A 21426-nucleotide genomic window follows, 5' to 3' on the forward strand; every position below is an offset into this window, starting at 1 on the left:
CAAACTTTGATTTTCTTAAGTCGATCTTACAACTATAAGAAATTATATATTCCGATAGAAGAGAGTGAGAGAGTTTAGAGTTATTTTTGTTTAAGAAAATACCTTACTTTTAATCATAGATGTCAGATAACATTATTTGATATTCGCATCATCGGATATCTTTGATAAGAAATTAATATTCGTTTGCTGTACCTTGATGGGTTGACAAATTTTAAGCTCAACATAGAAGTAATCGTTTTATTGGTAAAACTCGTTTTGATTAAAAAAAAAAAATTTGTTTCTTTTTTATTAAAGCTCAAAACTTTTCAACCTATCTTTGTATATATGTATATTTATGTACAAATATATTATATTTTCTTACGAAATTACACGAATCTCATAAATATATATTTTCTTAAAAATCTTCTTAAAAATCATTTCAATCATTAATATAAGATTATTATTTGATATATAAAAATACATATACATTCACTCACATAACAAACAAAACACATAATAAACGAAAATTTAAATACTGCGTACACAATGCTTTATCTTTAAAAAATAAAAGAAATAAAAATAATATAAAAAGTACGAAAAAAAAAATAACATGGGATCTTATACAATGGTGGCATTAACGATACACGGGGGTGTAAAACGTACATAACGAATAGTATTTTTAATGTTAATGTAAGTAGATGATATAGTTATTCCTATTCCAATAATAACTATCAAATAACCGAACCAATTCATCGTTTGTTTGAGATCATTAAGTATTTGAGATTTAGATAATGATTGTTGCATCGAGAGTTCTTGTCTTTGATAATTTCTTAAAGATGGTTGACTAGCGTCGATAAAGATAGCTTCCTCTTGATGATTTTTTCTCATTAATGAACTTTTGTTAAGATTTATAACGTTAGAATAATTATCTTCACGATCAACCTCCTCGTCTTCTGTACGTTCGTCGTCACACATTTCATTTTCCATATCGTAATAATAAACGTACGAATATCGTTGCGGTATAGTTTTAGTAACACCCAAAAAACCATCGTAAACGGATCTCGAATGAATTCTTGGATCCGAATTAGTATCGATCGAATTTAATTGTCTTACAGTAGCAGAATAAATTTCGGGCGTTGAAATGTGGTTCGCGCTATTTTTCAAAGCTATCGCTCTGGCGTACATCAGTGGCGGAAGTATGAAAACCAATGGGCCCATTAACGATCCACCAATCAGAGCCATTACTATGTCGAAGCGCGGTACCATTTCTCCTACAGCGACTCCAAAAAAAACAATTATTGATCTTATTGCACAACGTTTCCACCCGAATGCTGTAATTATAATTAAAAAAATAAATAAATTAATAAAAAAAAACACGTATAACGTGTATTTTTAATCGTGAATATGTTTTTTCTGAAGAAATAAACAATGATTATTATATTACAAATTTCATGTTTCTAATTTTATCGTTAATTAAATTAAGTCAATTATCCAAGCTATAAAATTAATTTGTTTAAAAAATTTATCTGTTGTTACCTCAAAGCAATATATTTAATTGTTAAGTAAACAATAAAGAAATAAAATGTAAATCTTAGCAAATAATAACATTTTTATACTTACACCTATCTATTCGAAGTTTATCTTCGAAATGTTGAAAAAGCGCCGAATGACCTAATGCACTGGATAAGCATAATTGAAGAGCAGCTAATAAGATAGCACCATTTATTGCAAATCCCGTTGGCACTATCTGAAGAATATTAGCTGTTATACTTCCACCGTATTTCCACATTGCCAATCCCGCTGTTATTCCAAATAGTGATACGCTTACTATAATCATCAATTAATTTATTTTGAACACAATAACGATTAAAAATGATAAACAGTAATTATAATAAATGTTCATAATTAACTAAATTTTTTTAAATATACAGTTAGGTCGTTTTTTCTTACCAAAAAACGATAAAATAACAGCTTTATTGATATCACGAGGATTGTGCATATCAACTTGAACGGTCATCAACGTTGGATGTATGTCGAACAAAAATGCCAACATGCCGTAACTAAAAAAAAAGTTATAATTAATTAATAAATTATTATATTATAATAATTATCGTGCTAAACGATACTACAACAATTCAATTTAGATCAAAAGTAAAAAGCAATTAAAATATATGAGAAAAATTATAATTATTTATCAATAGAGCCTCTTACTTACAATTAAATTTATAAGAATTGATATTCTAATTTATAAATAATATAATTAAATATATAACATTGTTATATTTATATATATACCCAGATATAAATTTATCCCAAGTTGGTGAAGTTGGTATCGGCATATGATCGATAATTCGATCGTCGTTAATGATGCACCACCAAATCAGTATTGCGGTAAAAATTACGGTAACGCAAGAAAACATTGCTAACCATCTATAATATTTATAAAAATATGTTTTATATCTAAAACATGTAAAACAATTAAAAAAAAATTAATAAAAAAACATTATAAGATCAAAAATCATAAGTTGAATAATATAAGAATGAAATTAATCTCGAAGAAAATGTAAGTTATTGTTATTATAGAAAAGAAATTGAGAAGATTATCACGAATATCTTCTTACTTCATATCTCGTGGACTTCCTAACCACATGAACGGACAGAGTAGCATACCAACGACAAGTAACCAGTAACAAAAAGAAACGTCAAATTTTTGTTCGGATATTCTAACTCCGAACATTTGCAAATTCTGTGATGCTAAAACGGAATAAGAGATGATTTAATAAATATATATAAATTATATTTTTTTATATTTTCTTACCTCTAATTTAAATAAGACATTACACAACTTTGTTTTTTTTTACCTTATATATTAAATTGTTTTATTTTATTTTATTAACGTGTGTAATAAATCACAATTGTAATATTATATAATGTGTCTCTTAAATTATCTTAAACGTAAAAAAAAGTATAATATATAAATTTAATATATTTTTTTCTGTTAATTTATTTATTTCACTTTTTATACCCTTTTGACGTTTTTGTTCGCTTTTTTTTTGTTGATTTTTTGTGTTTATCTATCTATTATTTATTTCTTTATTTCTTTTATCATTATTATATAATTATAATTGACCTACCGACTAATAAATTAGGTATTCCACAACCAAAAATTGTAAGATCCAAAAGTAAAGTTATAATAGTTCGTGCTCGTGGACCTAGCGTTAATTCGGTAACCGCTGCTAAAGGATACCTAAGAATAAATAAGATATTCAATTGGAGAACAATTTTCTAACAATTGAATAGATTTATTATTATCCGAAAGTAAAGAAACGTTATGACAAAGAATTCGGTAAACAAATCTTTTCTTTTTATCTTGTGATTTTTTGTTGTTTTCCAATTATAATCCTACCGATTTTTTTGTAAGATCATAGGATCCAAGGTGGTAGCTATAATCCATGATTTTCCAAGTAATGCAGCTGTGTATATTTGTAATCCAAAAACAACGAAAACCAAAGGAATTCCAAATAATCCTAAAACAACATTTAACATCTGTTGCTTTTTTATTGTACGTATTAATATTGACTCGTCGAGAGATCATTAAGATTCACGATCGAGATCAAATCACGCATTCGAAAAATATCATCTACGAGGATAATTTGAAAAATTTCAAATGTTTCTTATTTTAAATGTATGATATATGCATGTATACATATATATATATATTTTTTTTTTTTTTAAAAAGAAGCATAAGAGTCGCTAATTTTTCAAATTACCCTAATATATGTGTATCTATAATACTTGTATTTCACATATAACCGAATATATTCACATAATTGCAAAATAATTAGTTTACTTTGTCAGGTCGCATTTATAAACGCACAGAATTGTTTGTTTATAATTCTAGATACGTTATTTTCATTAAATGTTTAACAAGATTATTAATACCTTATTGTTATTATTAACATTATTATTATTATTATTATTATTATTATTATTATAAATAATATTATTTTTTTGTTTCTTTTTCTTTTTTGTCAAAATATTAATTTTTCTCCATTACACACCGCATATATAATACATTTACGTTATATTCTTATTTCGATATATATAAAAAAAAAAATTACTCGCTTAGGTAAATATCAATTCGCGACTTTTATGTAAATTTTCGTAAGAGACCTTTCTTATCTTCTTTTTCTTAAACGAAATTTTCAAATTGCTTAGCGCTCAATCGCTATCACAAGAATTTAATCTCTCTCATGTACAAATTACGAGAAGATATATCCTGCAGGAAGGAAACGAAGTTCGCGTTATCGAAAATAAAACAAAAAAAATTATAGAAAAAAGAATTAAATAATAATAACAACTCACCACACTGAACGATCGAACTTGGTAAAGCAATTATTGGAAAAACACCGAATATATCAACAATACACAAGATAGCGAAAAACAATGAAAGATCCGAATTAACGTCTTTAAATAGAAGAGGTACACTTTCGCGAATCATGATGAGACACCATCAGCACTAACTTGAAAGTCAGTGTGAAAGAAAATGAACCGGTTTCCTTCCTTCGCGTACGTTAACAACGAGTAAGTAACTTGATATATCCTATCGAACGCAAGTCGTGGTCAACCCAGAGACTGTGGGTGCGTGGTAAGAAGACTTACAACTTCTTCTCCAATCTCGATTATATGTATATGTTTTCTGTACTATGTAAGCCTTTTGAATAATCAAAGCAGATGTATAACTTAAACAAGTTAATATCCGTATTTAATTTAACGATTTATTTAAAATAAGTAAAATTTAAAACCGAAGAAGAATCATCTTTAATCGTAACGTATTTGGAATGAATGAAATTATGACCACACATTTTCCATAGCAAATATGAAATACAAAGTAAAATTGCAAGAATTGAAAAAAAAAAATTAAAAAAATATAAAAACCAACCATATTAACATATTATAATTACAGTCAATAATATACATTTTGGTCTTACAATTAATATTTAAAGATAACAATTTAAAGATAGGATACACCTTAATCATCCGTTTCGTAAGCAGGTGATTGCGGCGAATAAGTTGGACTCGTAGGAGAGTAACCAGGTACCGGAGGAGAGTAAGTTGGACTTGTCGGCGAATAACTAGGACTCGTCGGAGTGTAAGTAGGACTTGTAGGAGAATATTTCGTACTCGATGGTGAATATTGAGGACTCGTTGGCGAATAGGTAGGACTCGTTGGCGAGTAATTTGGACTGCTAGGAGAATATCTTGTACTACCAGTAGCTGTGTGCTGTGGAGAACTTGGGGAATAAGATGGACTAGTCGGAGAATAAGTTGGACTTGTTGGAGAATATGTTGGACTCGCTGGAGTATATTGTGGCGAGGTTCCAGCAAATGAAGGTGAAGTAGGCGAGTAACTAGGACTCGTTGGTGAATATTTTGGACTGCTAGGTGAATAGCTTGGACTAGCTGGTGAATATTGAGGTGAACTCGGTGAATAACTTGGACTGGTAGGCGAATAAGACGGAGAGGCTGGTGTGTAATTAGGTGAACTAGGTGAATAACTAGGACTAGTTGGTGAATAACTTGGTGAAGTTGGAGAGTAGCTTGGACTTGTTGGTGAATAGCTTGGACTCGTTGGTGAATAACTTGGACTCGTTGGAGAATAACTTGGGCTCGTTGGTGAATAACTTGGACTCGTCGGTGAATAACTCGGCGAAGTTGGAGAATAGCTTGGACTTGTTGGTGAGTAACTTGGACTCGTTGGAGAATAGCTTGGACTTGTTGGTGAATAGCTCGGCGAAGTCGGCGAGTAACTTGGACTCGTTGGTGAATAACTTGGACTGGTTGGCGAATAACTTGGACTGGTTGGCGAATAACTCGGTGACGTAGGCGAGTAGTTTGGACTAGTTGGCGAATATGTTGGACTGGTTGGCGAATAATTTGGACTTGATGGTGTCATACTTGGTGATGTTGGCAAGTAAGCCGGTGATGTAGGCGAGTAACTTGGTGAAGCACCACCGGCTGGTGACATTGGATAAGGACTCATACTTGGTCCTGGACTTCCAGGGCTTCCTGGTTGTGGAGAATAAGCAGAATATGCTGGAGATAATCCTGAAGCATCGGATGCACCCGATGGAGAGAAACAAGCACCCCCTGGTGTCATTCCACTGCCAAGAGCTAAACAGAAATTATTTAATATAAAATTGAATGTGGTCAAACGATTACTAAAAAGTTCATGTACTTATTAAATACATATATGAAAACGTACCAGGTGACATACTCGATGCACCATAACCAGGAGTAGCGCCCATCCATGGTGTCATTTGAGGACTCATGCTCGGAGTTGCAACACTACCGAAGAACATACCAGCAGATCCCATTACACCAACACCTACTGCCATTGGTATCTCAATTCCAGCTTTGCATTTTTCTGCATCGAGTAGTAAATCGAAGCAACCTATGAGATATGAACAAATTTAAGATATAACCTTCTTATTATCAAAAATACACATTTTGTGATTTGATTTGATTAGTATTTTAATATCAGTTATCATCAATTTTGTCTCTATTAAATTGTTTCTTACCAGTTCCTATACGTGGGAGTTGACCCATAATAATATTTTCAGAAACTCCTCTCATCGGATCGACCTCAGCGTGCGAAGCAGCATCCAACAGAACGTCGACCGTTTCTTCAAAGGAACATCTGTAATAATGAAATGGATTTTATTATTTGTTCCGTTTAGCTGAAATAATATAATGTATGATATACAAACCTCATCAACGCTCCGGTATCCTGTCTATTAATTCCATGACGTGTTATAGCCATTAAATGACCTTTAGCGGTCATAACGTCGCAAAGTAAAGCAAGATGTCGATAATTTACGTATAATCCATAGAATTGTAACACGGCATTCATTTCTTTTTCGACTGATTTTCGTACAGCTTCGATACCCAATACTTGGAAAATTTCGCAAATATCATTACTAAATGTCCGAACTGGATCAACGTCCCTTTCACTTAAAACTTTCATCAAACTTGTTCCGTCAGTTTCAAGCAACCATTCTGCTATTGCTTTAAATTCACCTGTCTCAGTTATAACAATACGTTTTTTCGAGTCAGTTTGTGGTAAATGCATATACACTTTACCAATGGCTTCGATACCCTGAAAAGAGTAAGAAATTAGTCTTTAGTTAATATATTATATATAATCATTTATATATTATCAAATTTAAAAGTTAACATACTTGTAAAGTCATATCACTAAGCATATTAGCTTCGATACATCGAAGGAACATATCATCTTCCATTTTATCTACAGTTTCTTCTTCTGTATCTTGGAACTTATTATCTTCACTATTCATAATCCTAATTCGTAATACCAATTTTTCCGCATTATCATCATTAAATATACAATTTAAATCATCACCGAAACCTGCATTTATTTTTTCTGCAATCTGTTCCATGGTTAACTTTTTATCAGTCATTCTTTTTCTGTCTAATTCGATACGTAATAGCCACGGGGATATTTTAGTTGGATCGAAATCCGGCATTTCGTAGTACACATTGACAAACTCTTGATCTTCGGCAATGACAGTGTTTTGGGGGTCAGGATCATAATAGATCGCAGTATTGGCAGTAACTTTTCTCAATGTAGTATGTTCCAGACGACATAGAACGTTTTTTGCTTTTTCAGCATCTCTAGCAGCAGCACCAGTTAAAAATACTGTTAGTGAAGGTGCTTTTGGTTTTTTACTAATGTTAATAATTTCTTTCAATCTGGGTACACCAAGAGTTACATTCTTCGATGAAACTCCAGCAAAGTGAAAAGTGTTTAGTGTCATCTGAGTGGCTGGTTCACCAAGTGATTGCGCAGCTAACGCACCTACCATCTCTCCTGGTGATACCTAACAAAAAGCAATGAAATTGTTTAAAAATAACTAGCAATGAAATTGAATAATTTATATTAATCATACTTGTGCTTGTTGGAATCTAGTTTCTATTTCTCCAATAAGCCATTCGAATGCTTCACCGGAAAGTCGGAACTCCTCAGATACACATTTTGTACATAAAGTTGATCTTACTAAGCATTGGAATAACAATGTTGCATTTTCATTAGCTTGTTTACTTAATCTATCATCTCCAGCTACAATTATACATTTCTCTAAAAGATCTTTTACACCTAACATAAAAGGAAATGTGAATTAAAGATTAATTATTTTCTTTTTATATTTAATATCAAAGAATTATATATAATTAAAAATATTATCATAAAAACCTTGTATAACTCTCATAGGACTGAGATCTGTAGGAGCTCTTTTGTTGATATGGAAAATTTTTTGTACATTCCAAATCATTCTTTGTAAATTGCATGGCAATACAACTTTAGATTCCCCACTAGGGAAGATTTCACGAAGAGTAGCTCTATCTTTATTAAGTTGTTCCCATTCTCTTTCTAATTCGGAAATGACTTCACCCGATCCCATCATTTCACGGACGATATCTTCATTAAAAATGCGTCTCAGATACCGTTCATTGGTTGGGTCAAATTTAAACTTCTTTTCAAATGCTTTATTACTAAGTTTAATAGTAGGTAAGTTTTGAAATTCGACTGTTTCACCACATAAACCATCTTCTCCGTAACGCAACTGAATAAGTTGCCCAACAGAATTTCTAACAGTTCCATCGTAATGGACCATTACAGACTCCATAGCCTTTATTAAACGACGCTGAATGTATCCTGTTTCAGCAGTTTTAACGGCAGTATCGATAAGACCTTCACGACCACCCATAGCGTGAAAGTAGAATTCAGATGGTGTAAGACCGGCTAGATAAGAGTTCTCAACAAATCCTCTGGATTCAGGACCATAATCATCCTTGATAAAATGTGGTAAAGTTCTTTTGCGAAAACCAAAAGGTATTCGTTTACCTTCGACGTTTTGTTGTCCCACACAAGCAATAACTTGAGAAATATTAATGTTTGATCCTTTAGAACCTGATACGACCATAGCTTTTAAATTGTTATATTCAGTTAAAGATTTTTTGGCAGAACCACCGGTTTTATCACGAGCGTCATTCAAAATTCTGTTTACTTGATTTTCGAATGTTTGCCTCAAGGTGTTACCAGGAGTAGGTTCTAATTCCATATTATGAGCTTTTTGAATAACTTCTATTACATCTTCTTTGGCTTTCTTAATAGCCTTCTGAATTTCTAAATATGTTTGAGGATCAGCAATAGTATCGCCAATACCAATTGAATGGCCTTCTAACAATAACCAATTATTGATAACAGTTTGAATATTTCCATAAAAACGCCCACATACTTCGTGACCCAATTCCAACATACAAATATGAAGTAAGGATCCTGCTGATGTACCTAAAGTTTTCTTACACAAAATACCCATAACTAATTCTCCATGTTCTACCATAACTTTTGTATCACCAGGTGAAATCCATTTGTATGGTCCATCATCTTCTTCATCTGGATGTGTACTGTGTGTTCTAATCATATTTACATTTCCAGGAATGATCAAGGAAAAAATTTGTTTTCCAGTCCAAAGAGGTTTCGGTTTCAATATACATGGTTGTGGCATTTTTCCATCCCAACTAGGTAAAAACATAAGTATATTCATCATTTGTTCTTTTTCTATAAAAACGTCTCTTTTGGTCATTTTCCTCACAGCAGTTAAAGTATCTTGCACAATACCCATAACTGGTTTGTTTGCTTGTGGTGTAATAATTTGACGAGGAGTAACGTGTATATTTTCTACTTCCGCACGCGTTTCCATTGATTGTGGAACGTGAAGATTCATCTCATCTCCGTCAAAATCGGCATTATATGGTGAGGTACAGCTAAGATTCATACGGAAAGTACTCCATGGGAGAACCTTAACTCTATGACCCATCATACTCATTTTGTGGAGAGTTGGTTGTCGATTAAAAATAACTAAATCTCCATCTCTGATATGCCTCTCTACTCTGTATCCACATTGTAAATGAAGATCAGAAGGCTTTGGGTGAAATCTTAAATCTATACGTTCTCCATTATCTCTGACTATATACTTTGCACCTGGATATTGTGAATTACCACGTCTTACTAATTCTTGCATTTTGTCAATATTGAAAGGTGTTACAATTTCTGGAAATGTTAAATTTTGAGCAATGCTACGAGGTACGCCTACTTGATCGATTCTTAAGTTCGGATCTGGGGTAATAACAGTACGTGCAGAAAAGTCTACACGCTTTCCCATCAAATTTCCTCTTATTCTTCCTTCTTTCCCTTTTAATCTTGCCTTTATAGCCTTCAATGGCTTTCCAGATTTTTGCATTGCTCTAGGCATACCAGGCATATCATTATCTACTAATGTTGCTACATGAAATTGTAACATCTTAATATTCTCGGATATAACATGTGCTGCTGCACCAGCTTGTTCATTTCTTAATAATTCATTATTTGATTTGATTATATCTGCTAATTTATGGGTCAAGTCATCTTGATTTTTAGCAGATCCATACATGATGACAGCTGGTCTCACTGATAAAGGTGGAACTGGTAACACCGTAACGACCATCCAATCTGGTCTTGCAAATTTAGGATCCATACCGAGAATAAATGATTCTTCGTCAGTGATGTGTTTCAAAATTTCCCATGCTCTTTCAGCAGTAAGAACAATTTTTTTCTCTTGAGAATCTTCATTAACATGTTTCCACTCCGCAGTGACATCTAATCCAGATCTTCTCAAATTAGGCTGATATCTACCACAACCTCCATGCCCTGGTTTTCTATCTGCTGCTTGTTGATCAGTATTTTCTTTATTAATATCCATCTCATCTCCTCCTTCGCATATATTTTTACTTTTACATAAATCATATACAAATGTGAGCCGTTTGCGTGGTTGACCTTTTGTTTTCATAACTATTTCTTTAATCTTTGGATTATGCTGTTTAAATATATTACAATTTATATATTAATTATAAATATTATAAATAATTATATAAAATTATCATTTTTGATAATTATATTAACCCATTTGAAACATTAGTTTTTCTATCTGTGAGAATTTGATCGGTGATACAGGTCAGTTGACAGTTGAACGTCGCTGATGTTTGGGCAAGAAAGCCAAAGTAGACGCATGATGCAAATGGGTTAAATCATTAAAAACAAATAATATAGCAATGTATACTTACTGGACTAACAAGTAGCTTTGAACAGTAAAAACATACGCATCTAAGAATTTTTATTGTTTTGGTAATAAATCCAACATGAAAAACAGGTTTGGCTAAATCTATATGTCCAAAATGACCTGGACACTCTGTCATATTACCAGCACATGTTTGACACCGAGAATTTCTATCAATCACCCCTTGTCTTGGATCCATGAGGCCACCAAGTTTTGGTCGGCCACCTTCCATAGTTTCTGGAAAACGTATACCCGAATCTGTAACTGACATTCGACGCTGTAAAAAGAAAAAAAACATATTAAAATAATAAAACTAACAAAATAAATGACTATTACTTTATATAAATAAATTATTCATGAACATATATATGTATATTTTAATCTTATTTAATTAATGTTAACATTGAAATTTAAATATATCATTAATTGTATATAAATCCTTGTTATTGAAATAATATATTATTGTATTTAACGCAAATCAAGACAGACAAATAATATAATGTAGGAACATAAACCCAAGCAACGTTATCATTTCGTCACATGTCGTATTATTATTAATATTATCATCTGTATGAACAAAATAATATTTTCAACATATTCTTCATCACAATAAAATTCTACTTACAATTTCATCTGGAGAAAGAATACCAAATTGTACTCTTTTCACAGTTCTTAAGGGTGCTTTTGAGTCTGTTGTAGCCATTTTGTCAAACTTGTTCGACCGACTTCTGCGTTGCTACTTCTTCAAATGCTTTTTAAGACGAACTATATATTATACCAACATAAAAATCTTGTTGGCGATCGAAGTACCACCAAGTAGTCAGTTTCAAAACTAAACTTTCATTTTTACAAGATTGTCACAACTGATCGTATATATCAATATTTCTCAACTGACTAGATGCAGTAGACCAATAAGATTTGTCTACGAACTACTAATGATATGTGAATCACTGATTGAGAAACACTAGTATATATAACCCTACATATTCTAGTAAAAATTACACTTACGTTATTTATGCGTTGCATTCAGTAGTTCGTGATTAGTTCAGCTGCAATAAATCAAAGGTTATTACGTTTTGTTTAAGAAAATATATTATGGTAGTATAATATGGCAACATCAAAAACTACTAACACATATAATCGACAAAATTGGGAAGATGCGGTAAGTTGAATGAAATGTATTAATGCTAAATAATAAAAGAGATATAGTTTTTATGAAAATCAAAATTTTGCTAATAATTTCAATTATTGCTTTCAGGAATTTCCAATATTATGTCAAACCTGCTTAGGAGATAATCCATATATTCGAATGGTGAGTAATTGTTTGTTATTTTTTATATTTAGAAATAACCAGTTAGGTTGTCTTGTCCTTTTTACTTTATTTATGTGGAAACGTGCACTTCCACGTGCATTCCAAATAAGTAAGCATTTGTGAAGAGGTTAATTCTAGGATTCTGGATAGTTCAATGGTTTAAGTAGAAGCCTAGAAAGTAGAAAATCCGGGATCCAGTCAACCAACGTTCCAATGTTTTCACAAATACTATACATATATTATTACTTTATGATTTGCATTGCATGTAGAAAATAATTGTCATCAAATTGTATTTCTTTATTGCAGACTAAAGAAAGATATGGAAAAGAATGCAAAATCTGTATGCGTCCATTTACAGTATTTAGATGGTGTCCAGGAGCAAGAATGCGATTCAAGAAAACTGAAGTTTGTCAAACTTGCAGTCGACTTAAGAACGTATGTCAAACTTGTTTACTTGACTTAGAATATGGATTACCTATTCAAGTACGCGATGCTGCATTAAAAATAAAGGATGACTTACCTCGATCTGATGTAAATAAGGAATACTATGTACAAAACATAGATAATGAAATAGGAAAAATAGATGCAACAACACCAGCTGGAGCCGTTGGCAAATCAGCTGCTGCTAGTGATTTGTTAATGAAACTGGCTAGGACAAGTCCCTATTATAAAAGAAACAGACCACATATCTGTTCATTCTGGGTAAAAGGTGAATGTAAAAGAGGAGAAGAGTGTCCTTATCGTCATGAAAAACCAACAGATCCAGATGATCCATTAGCAGATCAAAATATTAAAGATCGTTACTATGGTGTTAATGATCCTGTAGCAGACAAATTAATGCGAAGAGCAGCAGCAATGCCTAAGTTAGATCCACCAGAGGATAAATCTATAACTACTTTGTACATTGGAAACTTGGGTGATGTTTTAACAGAGAAACAATTACGTGACCATTTCTATCAATATGGTGAAATACGTTCTGTGACAATGGTTCCACGACAACAGTGTGCCTTTATTCAGTACACGCAAAGAAGCGCAGCCGAAGCAGCAGCAGAAAGAACATTCAATAAATTAATATTAGGTGGAAGAAGATTAACGATAAAATGGGGGCGTTCTCAAGGGAGACAAACTATTTCAGCTGCAGAAGCAACTAGAGAAATTTTGGAACCTGTACCTGGTTTACCTGGCGCTTTACCACCACCTCCAGAAAGCATGGGAAATAATTTCTTTAATCTACAGACAACTCCTGGTATGATGCCACCAATGATGATACCACCACCACCGGTAGCACCACAATTTATGTTTCCACCTCAAATGGCAGCTGCTGCAGCAGCAGCTGCTGCAACTCCTATTTTTCCACCAGGCACAACGCCAATACATTATCCCAGTCAAGATCCATCTAGGATGGGTGCATCTCAGGGTATTGGGAAGCCATGGCCTGAAGAATAATATTAAGAAAACGATCTTTATTAAATATTCTTTATTATTAGTATTATTATTATTATTAAAACAAATCATAAATATAAATACATTTATCTTCTTAACTTTTGCAATAAAGTATACATTATTTATTGTATCTTACGAAAATCTTACTTTTTTCGAAATTGACCACATTTTAATTGAATGTAAATTATATAATAAGGAATAAAATAATTTTTCTGTTAACAAATTATTACCCGCGCTATATTTAAAGGTTTATTCTTAATACGTATTTTACAATCAAATTTTCACCGATTGGTTAAAAATCATTTTGAAGGATAGTTTACAAAAATAGCGGAAATTGAAATAAATGGCGACGGCAAAGATATGAACTCCTCAAATGATTCATAAAATTATATCGAATTGCGATAAAGGTTTAATAAAACCAATCATTTAGCTTCATAGTAAAGCTCGGAGCTTCATGTCGTTGCCGTTGTATTTGATGCAAGAGCCATCTGACGTGGCACCAGATTAAAGAAATGCATGATACGTTTTAAGCATACAGTTCCGATTGCGGTGTGTGTGCATCATTTTGTAGTGATATTATATCTTTAGATACATACATATATATATGTATATATATACGTGTCCGTTCGGCTGATGTTTCTACTGCATTGATCATATTTATCAAATCTATGGGGTTCATTTGTCGTCGAATTATTTTTGATATTCTTTGCATGCTTGCATAAGGCGCCTAGTGCGCCTTCCCGTCACAAATGAAGATGTGTCGGGCACAATTACTTCTTCATATTTTGCTGCTTAGCCTCTTACCTTTCGTTCACACGGATGAGCACAATCACATCGTGAGTAGAACTTGACCATTTATAATTGTCAAATTCCTTCAACCGTCTCAATAACGAAATACTTTTCTTTTAAGATTTTATTCTGTCATTAAATAGATTTTTCTTTCTTTTAGTATCAATTAATTATATTTTTTAATAATGTGTTTTGAAAATAAATCGTTTTTAACTAATAAAATTCTATAAGCAATGATCATTTATAACATATCATTTACAATGTTAGTATGAAGACAACGATGAAGTTGTACTATGGATGAGCACGGTTGGACCATACCATAACAGACAAGAGACATATTCTTATTATTCTTTACCATTTTGTGTTGGTATGAAAGATGTTATCAATCATCATCATGAAACGTTGTCAGAAGCACTTCAGGGTATCGAATTAAAGTTTAGCGGTTTAGATATTGAATACAAAGGTAAGCATGTTGTATAAACTCTCTATAATAAGAGATTATGTTTAAACATTACATATTATCTTCTAATTAAATCATTATAATTAATCGAATAAATCATTTGATTTTAGCGGATATCTCTAAAATGGAATATTGTCAAATAAATTTATCAGAGGAAAGTTTGAAGGCTTTTGTATATGCTGTTAAAAATCAATATTGGTATCAAATGTACATTGATGACTTACCTATTTGGGGTAATATTCACAATATTTAATATTATTTATTATTAAATTATGTTTTGTATACTATCTATTGGTTATATCTTTTGTTGACAGGTGTTGTGGGTGAACCAGATGAAAATAATGGGGCAGTTTCATATTATATTTGGACGCACAAAAAATTTGATATAGGATATAATGGTAAACAAATAGTCGATGTCAATTTAACAAGTGATAACAAAGTTAAACTTGTACAAGGTGCTCAAATACCATTCAGTTATGAAGTTAACTGGAAAAAGAGCAATATTAAATTTGCAGATAGATTTGATAAGTACCTGGATGCTAGTTTCTTTCAGCACAGAGTAAGATCTTGCATCATTATATATAAATTAATTTTACATCATTAAATTTTATAATATTATATGTTTTTTTCTCTAGATTCATTGGTTCAGCATCTTTAATAGTTTTATGATGGTTATTTTCCTTGTCGGACTTGTATCCATGATATTGATGAGAACTTTAAGAAAGGATTATGCGAGGTACAGCAAAGATGAAGAAATGGATGATATGGAAAGAGATTTGGGAGATGAATACGGATGGAAGCAAGTACATGGAGATGTTTTTCGTCCAGCTAGTCATGCAATGTTATTTTCAGCTCTCATAGGAACCGGATATCAGGTACTTTAATAAATTTATTATATCTGAATAAATCTAAACGAGAATAAATAGATTATTTGATATATTTGTATTACAGGTTACTGTTGTTGTCCTCAGCGTAATTATTTTTGCTATTCTCGGAGAACTTTATACAGAACGAGGTTCTATGCTATCAACTGCAATATTCGTCTATGCAGCCACCTCACCCATAAACGGTTACGCAGGTGGTGGTTTGTACGCACGAATGGGTGGACGTGTTTGGATCAAACAAATGATCCTTAGCGCGTTTATGTTACCAATTATGGTCTGTGGAACTGCATTCTTCATTAATTTTATTGCCATGTACTATCATGCTAGTAGAGCTATTCCTTTTGGTTCAATGGTAAATATCTTTTATGAATGTAATGTGATCTGGTATTCTATTATAGTTATCAATCCTTTGATAAAACTTTATATTATTTTCATAGGTGGCAGTGACATGTATTTGTATATTTGTCATTTTACCACTTACGTTAGTGGGCACTATTTTGGGACGTAATCTTGCTGGAACACCTGACGCACCATGTAGAGTAAATGCAGTTCCAAGACCAATACCAGAAAAAAAATGGTTCATGGAACCATTGGTTATAATAATGCTTGGTGGAATCTTACCATTCGGATCTATTTTCATTGAAATGTATTTTATTTTCACCTCCTTCTGGGCATATAAAATTTATTACGTTTATGGTTTTATGTTGCTAGTGTTTATCATTTTAATGATAGTGACTGTTTGCGTCACTATTGTATGTACATATTTCTTATTGAATGCTGAAGATTACCGATGGTATTTATGATACTTTTGAGTTATATGTTATATGAATTATGTTTATTTGAATTTATTCATGAGATATATTTTATTATAGGCAATGGACAAGTTTTCTTGCAGCAGCTTCAACAGCCGGATATGTATACATTTATTCATTTTATTATTTCTTCTTCAAGACTAAGTAAGTATATAAAGATGTTTGCTTATATTTTCTAAGTTAATATGTTTATTTTATTTCTTTTCAGAATGTACGGTCTCTTCCAAACAGCATTTTACTTTGGATATATGGCACTATTCAGTCTGGTCTTAGGTATAATGTGTGGTACAGTTGGTTATATCGGTACTAGTGCATTTGTACGAAAAATTTATTCTATAGTCAAGATAGACTAATGCAGTTTTAGTGAAACTTATGTACTGTGGGATTTAAAAAAGTAGGAACTTGATTCGTACGGCGTACTGCTCTCGGTGACGAACATTTGCGAACGTGTGATGTGTCTTTACAAGACAGTATTTCCGTTTGATTATATATAAAAAAAAAAAATATATATATATATATATATATTGTCTTTCTTTCTGACGAGTATATTAATTTTTTTTAGGTATCAACATATATAATAATAAGAATAATGATAATAATAATATTAATTACAACGAAATAATGTTTGATAATCAAACAAGTGTAATTTATTATCAAATATATCATATTCATATGATTATTAGTTCATAGTGGGTTCGCATTCTAATCGAGAACAGTTCGCGATGAATGATTGGTACGGCAATGATCATGATTATTCTATAATTATACGATTATAAAATCTAAAGAATATCATGATCAGACTAAATTGATGTCATACGAATGGTAGGTTTTTTAAATTGTGCAGATACGAATGTTACAATTTGCTTCTTATAGACAAAATTTCATTAGATTCTAAAAATATTGTAAATTTGAAATTTATTTTAAAAATACAATTTTATGTACGTATACTTCCATTTTGCGCAACATAATTCTATCGTTTTGTCCTACATTAAAAATATTTTCTATAAAAATTATTTTATTCCTTGTTATGGCAATATATAATTTAAAAAAAACATCCTGTGTGTGTGGGAGAAAAGAAAAGTAATAATGTCCTAATAAATGTTCTAATAATATATTAAATATTCTATAGTATAAACGAACCTGCTTCCTAGATATTATTTTATTTTTTTTTTCCTCTTTTTTTCTTTTTTTGTTATTGTTTCCAATGCAAGTACTCATTAACAAGTACAGTACCACTGTTGAAAATAAATATTGTTTATAGTGATCAATAAAATGCTAATATATTATTATTATTCTTTATCACACTTACACATTATAACAATCAATTGTACTTTGATACAAGCGCTTTGACAAATGTATAAATTTAATACTAATTTCTTAATTACACAATGATACATTTATAAATAATCACTGAGATTATACTAATTTGTATTTAAGTAGGTAAACAAAACTAAGCAACAGATATAATTATATATATATGACATTATCATTACTGCTTCTTTAAGAATTTTATAATATACTTGTATAACGTTATTTGTTCAGCTATGTTGCTGCGTTATTGCTTAAATAGCAGAAATTAGTACAGTACTATAGCAAGTTTTTAGGAAAAAAGAAAAATGACTGTCTTTGCATTTTTTTCATTGAAAAAGTATTAATAAAACAAAAATAAGGATAAATAGAAACAAATCTATTTGTGCTGTTTAATGGTATCAGAATAAGAGATTGTTGTGAGGGTTGTATTTTCTTGAAAAGAATATTATTGAGTGGAGAATATCAACGAAAATAATTGAATGAACGGATTATTTGTTATTATACGCAAAAGCTAGACAAAATATACAATTTCTACGTAAAACATTATTTCGTGTATATCTCATTTTTTCATATTATACTATCGTAAGAATATATGCTATAAATGTGAATTGAACAAATTTAATATTATATCACGCGATCTCGATTGCGTTATAAAATAATTCGAATTATTTTATATAAAATAAAATAATATGAAAGATGTGTATATTCAATAAAGAAAAAAAAAGTTTTTTTTAATCTTATCAATATACGAAAGAAATTGTCATTTTAATAATTACATGTAAATTTTATTAAATATAAATCTTTTTTATTATTTTGTTACTATTTAACACGGATTAATATTAGAAAATATGATAAATTTGTATAATTTATTTATTTTTAAAAAGACCTATTTTTAAAGTAGCCACGTCGCTGATTTGACTTCAGTAGTGCCTGTGTGGCAGAATACGTTGATTTGTCGTAGAATTTGATCCATTCACGTGTCGGGGCGCACACGTCAACGCAGTTGGCATGAGATAAGTGAGACTACGACATTATATACACGTCCACAGAATTCAAAAGACGTTTTATTCGGTTACATTTAATTTAACTTAATTGTTTAAAAGAATTTTTAATTCGTTTTTTAATAAATTAACCTTTTCGGTAAACGAGAAACAATCAAAATGGCACCGAAACAGAGAATGCGCATCGCCAACGAAAAAGCCACGAAGAATATCAATCTTCGTGGAAATGTACCAAAATCATCGGTAAGTTTAAATATCGTTTTTTATATCTTTCGTTTAGTTTATTATTTGTTAAATGAAATAATCGCGAGTAGCATAAGGTAGTTAAAAATTTGACATATCTCTTGACAAACGAATTATTTATCGAATATATTGAGGTTATAATTGATAACATCTGTGATAGACGTATCGCGTGTATGTTTATCGGTTTTTTCTGTAACTGTAAAATTGTATTGCATAGATTATTACACTTAAATTTATTCGATGTCTCGTGTTTCTTATATGTCGGTTTTAAAGGTTAATATATGGAAGATACTATGGTAGTCACACACTGCCATATGTAACACAATGTTAAAAGAACTTTCATTAGAAACATTTGATGCAATAAATACTCAAATTTAACAATCATATTTGACGATTATAATCATTTGTTCTTTAAACGAAAATAATTAGAATATGTAACATTATTAACATTATATTTAGATTATTCCTCTTGTACTTAACTTTTGGTTTTTTATCAATAAATAAAATATATGTATCTATTTTATGTATTAGAAACCACAAGACGAAGGATCACCAGTTGGACCGTGGCTTTTAGCACTTTTCATATTTGTTGTTTGTGGGTCAGGTAAATATTTATGTGAATCTATTAAAAGTAATAAATCCATCTAACTTACATGAATACTTTTTTATATTTTTAATTTCATTTGTTTCAGCGATCTTTCAAATAATTCAAAGTATCAGAATGGCTTAAAAGGATGATAAATGTGAAAGAAAAGGGTAAATGATATCGTTACTGTTGATATAATGAACTATTTACAAAAATATCAATCTACAAATGCTGTCATCATTTTTCAACAAACTAACAATTTTGAGACGGGTCTAAGTGGTACAGTGAAGGTGAAAATGTCTTCATACGTACAAGTTTTTAATATCACCTAGAGAATTCTATTTTCCCTTTGCTAATGGCTCAAAGATTATTTATAAAAAAATGAACTTAGCATTTATAAGCGTTTAACTTAAACTCACACCATGCATTGATGGAAGCGAAGATTGTACATTTTATAGAATATTACACGATATAATTATATTCTAATCGTCAAAAGGTGTATATTTTACTCGACCTTTTATTAAGAAGCATTTTCATACTGTTTATGACATTTGTAATGAATCTATTTCAGAAATTTTTTCAAAATGTTTACGTAATGTGCACTCTTCCATTGATGCATTTATAGTAAATAATTTGTATATAAATAAACAATTCGTCGTATAAAAGTCTATAAAGCATTCCACTCTGAGCAGTTGTGTGTAAGTATATACCACGCATACGTAATGTTTAAAGTTATTTATCTATATTATATATTTGCTACTAAGAGTTCTCTTCCTTTTTTTATTTTTTTTTTTTAATTAAAAAATATTATAAAGTAAACATGCAATTGCAGGATGTAGAATTACACTTTTTTAATTGATTTTCTATATGTTCATTTTTTATTTATGCAACTTGGAACATAGAGCATTGTCTTTAAAAAAAGTGTTTTATTTTTTATTAATGTAAAAGAATTAATATAAATGTTCCAAAATGTAAAACTATTCTTAAGATAAATATAAAGATATTTTGTTATAAATAAAATACAGATGTATAATTATGATATATATATATATATATCATATATATGATTTATGATATATGATATATATATTGACAATCATCTAAGATGATAATAATCATTGATAAAAAGTAATAAAAATGAAGTATGCTCGAAAAGTATATAAATAAATATCATAAAGAATAATGTAAGTATTTATGTTTGTATGTATGCCCATACATGTACTTGCAGTAGATTTTATTAATTCTCAATTGTTTAATTAATTCTATACTAAATTAAATATCCAAATAAACTAATCTGTGTTATTATAAGTAAAATATTTTCAAATCGAAATTTTAAATGCAGTGATTAAAATTTCTTTTGAAATTAGCGCCTTATTTAGTTTCAATTTTATGCACGCGGTAATACAGTACGCGATACCTAATGGTAAGAAAA

At 30.6% G+C, this 21426-nt stretch overlaps 5 protein-coding genes across 5 annotated transcripts; 3 read left to right on the forward strand and 2 right to left on the reverse strand.

Annotated features, from left to right (window-relative positions):
- Window positions 1-595: 595 nt before the first annotated feature.
- On the reverse strand, window positions 596-4631 carry LOC122516184 (amino acid transporter AVT1C). Its single transcript, XM_043633793.1, has 8 exons — window positions 4345-4631; window positions 3386-3506; window positions 3114-3226; window positions 2601-2733; window positions 2275-2409; window positions 1930-2039; window positions 1600-1806; window positions 596-1310 (listed from the first exon to the last, which is right to left on the reverse strand). The coding sequence occupies exons 1-8, from the start codon at window positions 4478-4480 to the stop codon at window positions 598-600; spliced, it is 1668 nt and encodes a 555-aa protein (XP_043489728.1). The 5' UTR covers window positions 4481-4631; the 3' UTR covers window positions 596-597.
- A 106-nt stretch (window positions 4632-4737) lies between these two features.
- On the reverse strand, window positions 4738-11918 carry LOC122516181 (DNA-directed RNA polymerase II subunit RPB1). The gene is made up of 9 exons (XM_043633790.1): window positions 11779-11918; window positions 11161-11430; window positions 8252-10913; window positions 7950-8155; window positions 7221-7880; window positions 6750-7138; window positions 6561-6679; window positions 6245-6433; window positions 4738-6153 (listed from the first exon to the last, which is right to left on the reverse strand). Exons 1-9 carry the CDS (start codon window positions 11854-11856, stop codon window positions 5012-5014), a joined length of 5715 nt encoding a protein of 1904 aa, XP_043489725.1. The 5' UTR covers window positions 11857-11918; the 3' UTR covers window positions 4738-5011.
- Window positions 11919-12055: 137 nt separating this feature from the next.
- Window positions 12056-14131, forward strand: LOC122516183 (pre-mRNA-splicing factor RBM22). The gene is made up of 3 exons (XM_043633792.1): window positions 12056-12315; window positions 12412-12465; window positions 12772-14131. Exons 1-3 carry the CDS (start codon window positions 12262-12264, stop codon window positions 13909-13911), a joined length of 1248 nt encoding a protein of 415 aa, XP_043489727.1. The 5' UTR covers window positions 12056-12261; the 3' UTR covers window positions 13912-14131.
- Window positions 14132-14425: 294 nt separating this feature from the next.
- Window positions 14426-17411, forward strand: LOC122516182 (transmembrane 9 superfamily member 3). Its single transcript, XM_043633791.1, has 9 exons — window positions 14426-14744; window positions 14965-15160; window positions 15268-15390; window positions 15472-15716; window positions 15793-16032; window positions 16109-16393; window positions 16479-16834; window positions 16914-16997; window positions 17062-17411. The coding sequence occupies exons 1-9, from the start codon at window positions 14658-14660 to the stop codon at window positions 17204-17206; spliced, it is 1761 nt and encodes a 586-aa protein (XP_043489726.1). The 5' UTR covers window positions 14426-14657; the 3' UTR covers window positions 17207-17411.
- Window positions 17412-19123: 1712 nt separating this feature from the next.
- On the forward strand, window positions 19124-20662 carry LOC122516227 (stress-associated endoplasmic reticulum protein 2). The gene is made up of 3 exons (XM_043633877.1): window positions 19124-19408; window positions 19940-20012; window positions 20101-20662. Exons 1-3 carry the CDS (start codon window positions 19325-19327, stop codon window positions 20136-20138), a joined length of 195 nt encoding a protein of 64 aa, XP_043489812.1. The 5' UTR covers window positions 19124-19324; the 3' UTR covers window positions 20139-20662.
- The last annotated feature ends 764 nt before the right edge of the window (window positions 20663-21426 follow it).

Source organism: Polistes fuscatus, unplaced genomic scaffold (genome assembly GCF_010416935.1).
Source record: "Polistes fuscatus isolate 324 unplaced genomic scaffold, CU_Pfus_HIC Scaffold2, whole genome shotgun sequence".
Lineage (NCBI taxonomy): Eukaryota > Metazoa > Arthropoda > Insecta > Hymenoptera > Vespidae > Polistes > Polistes fuscatus.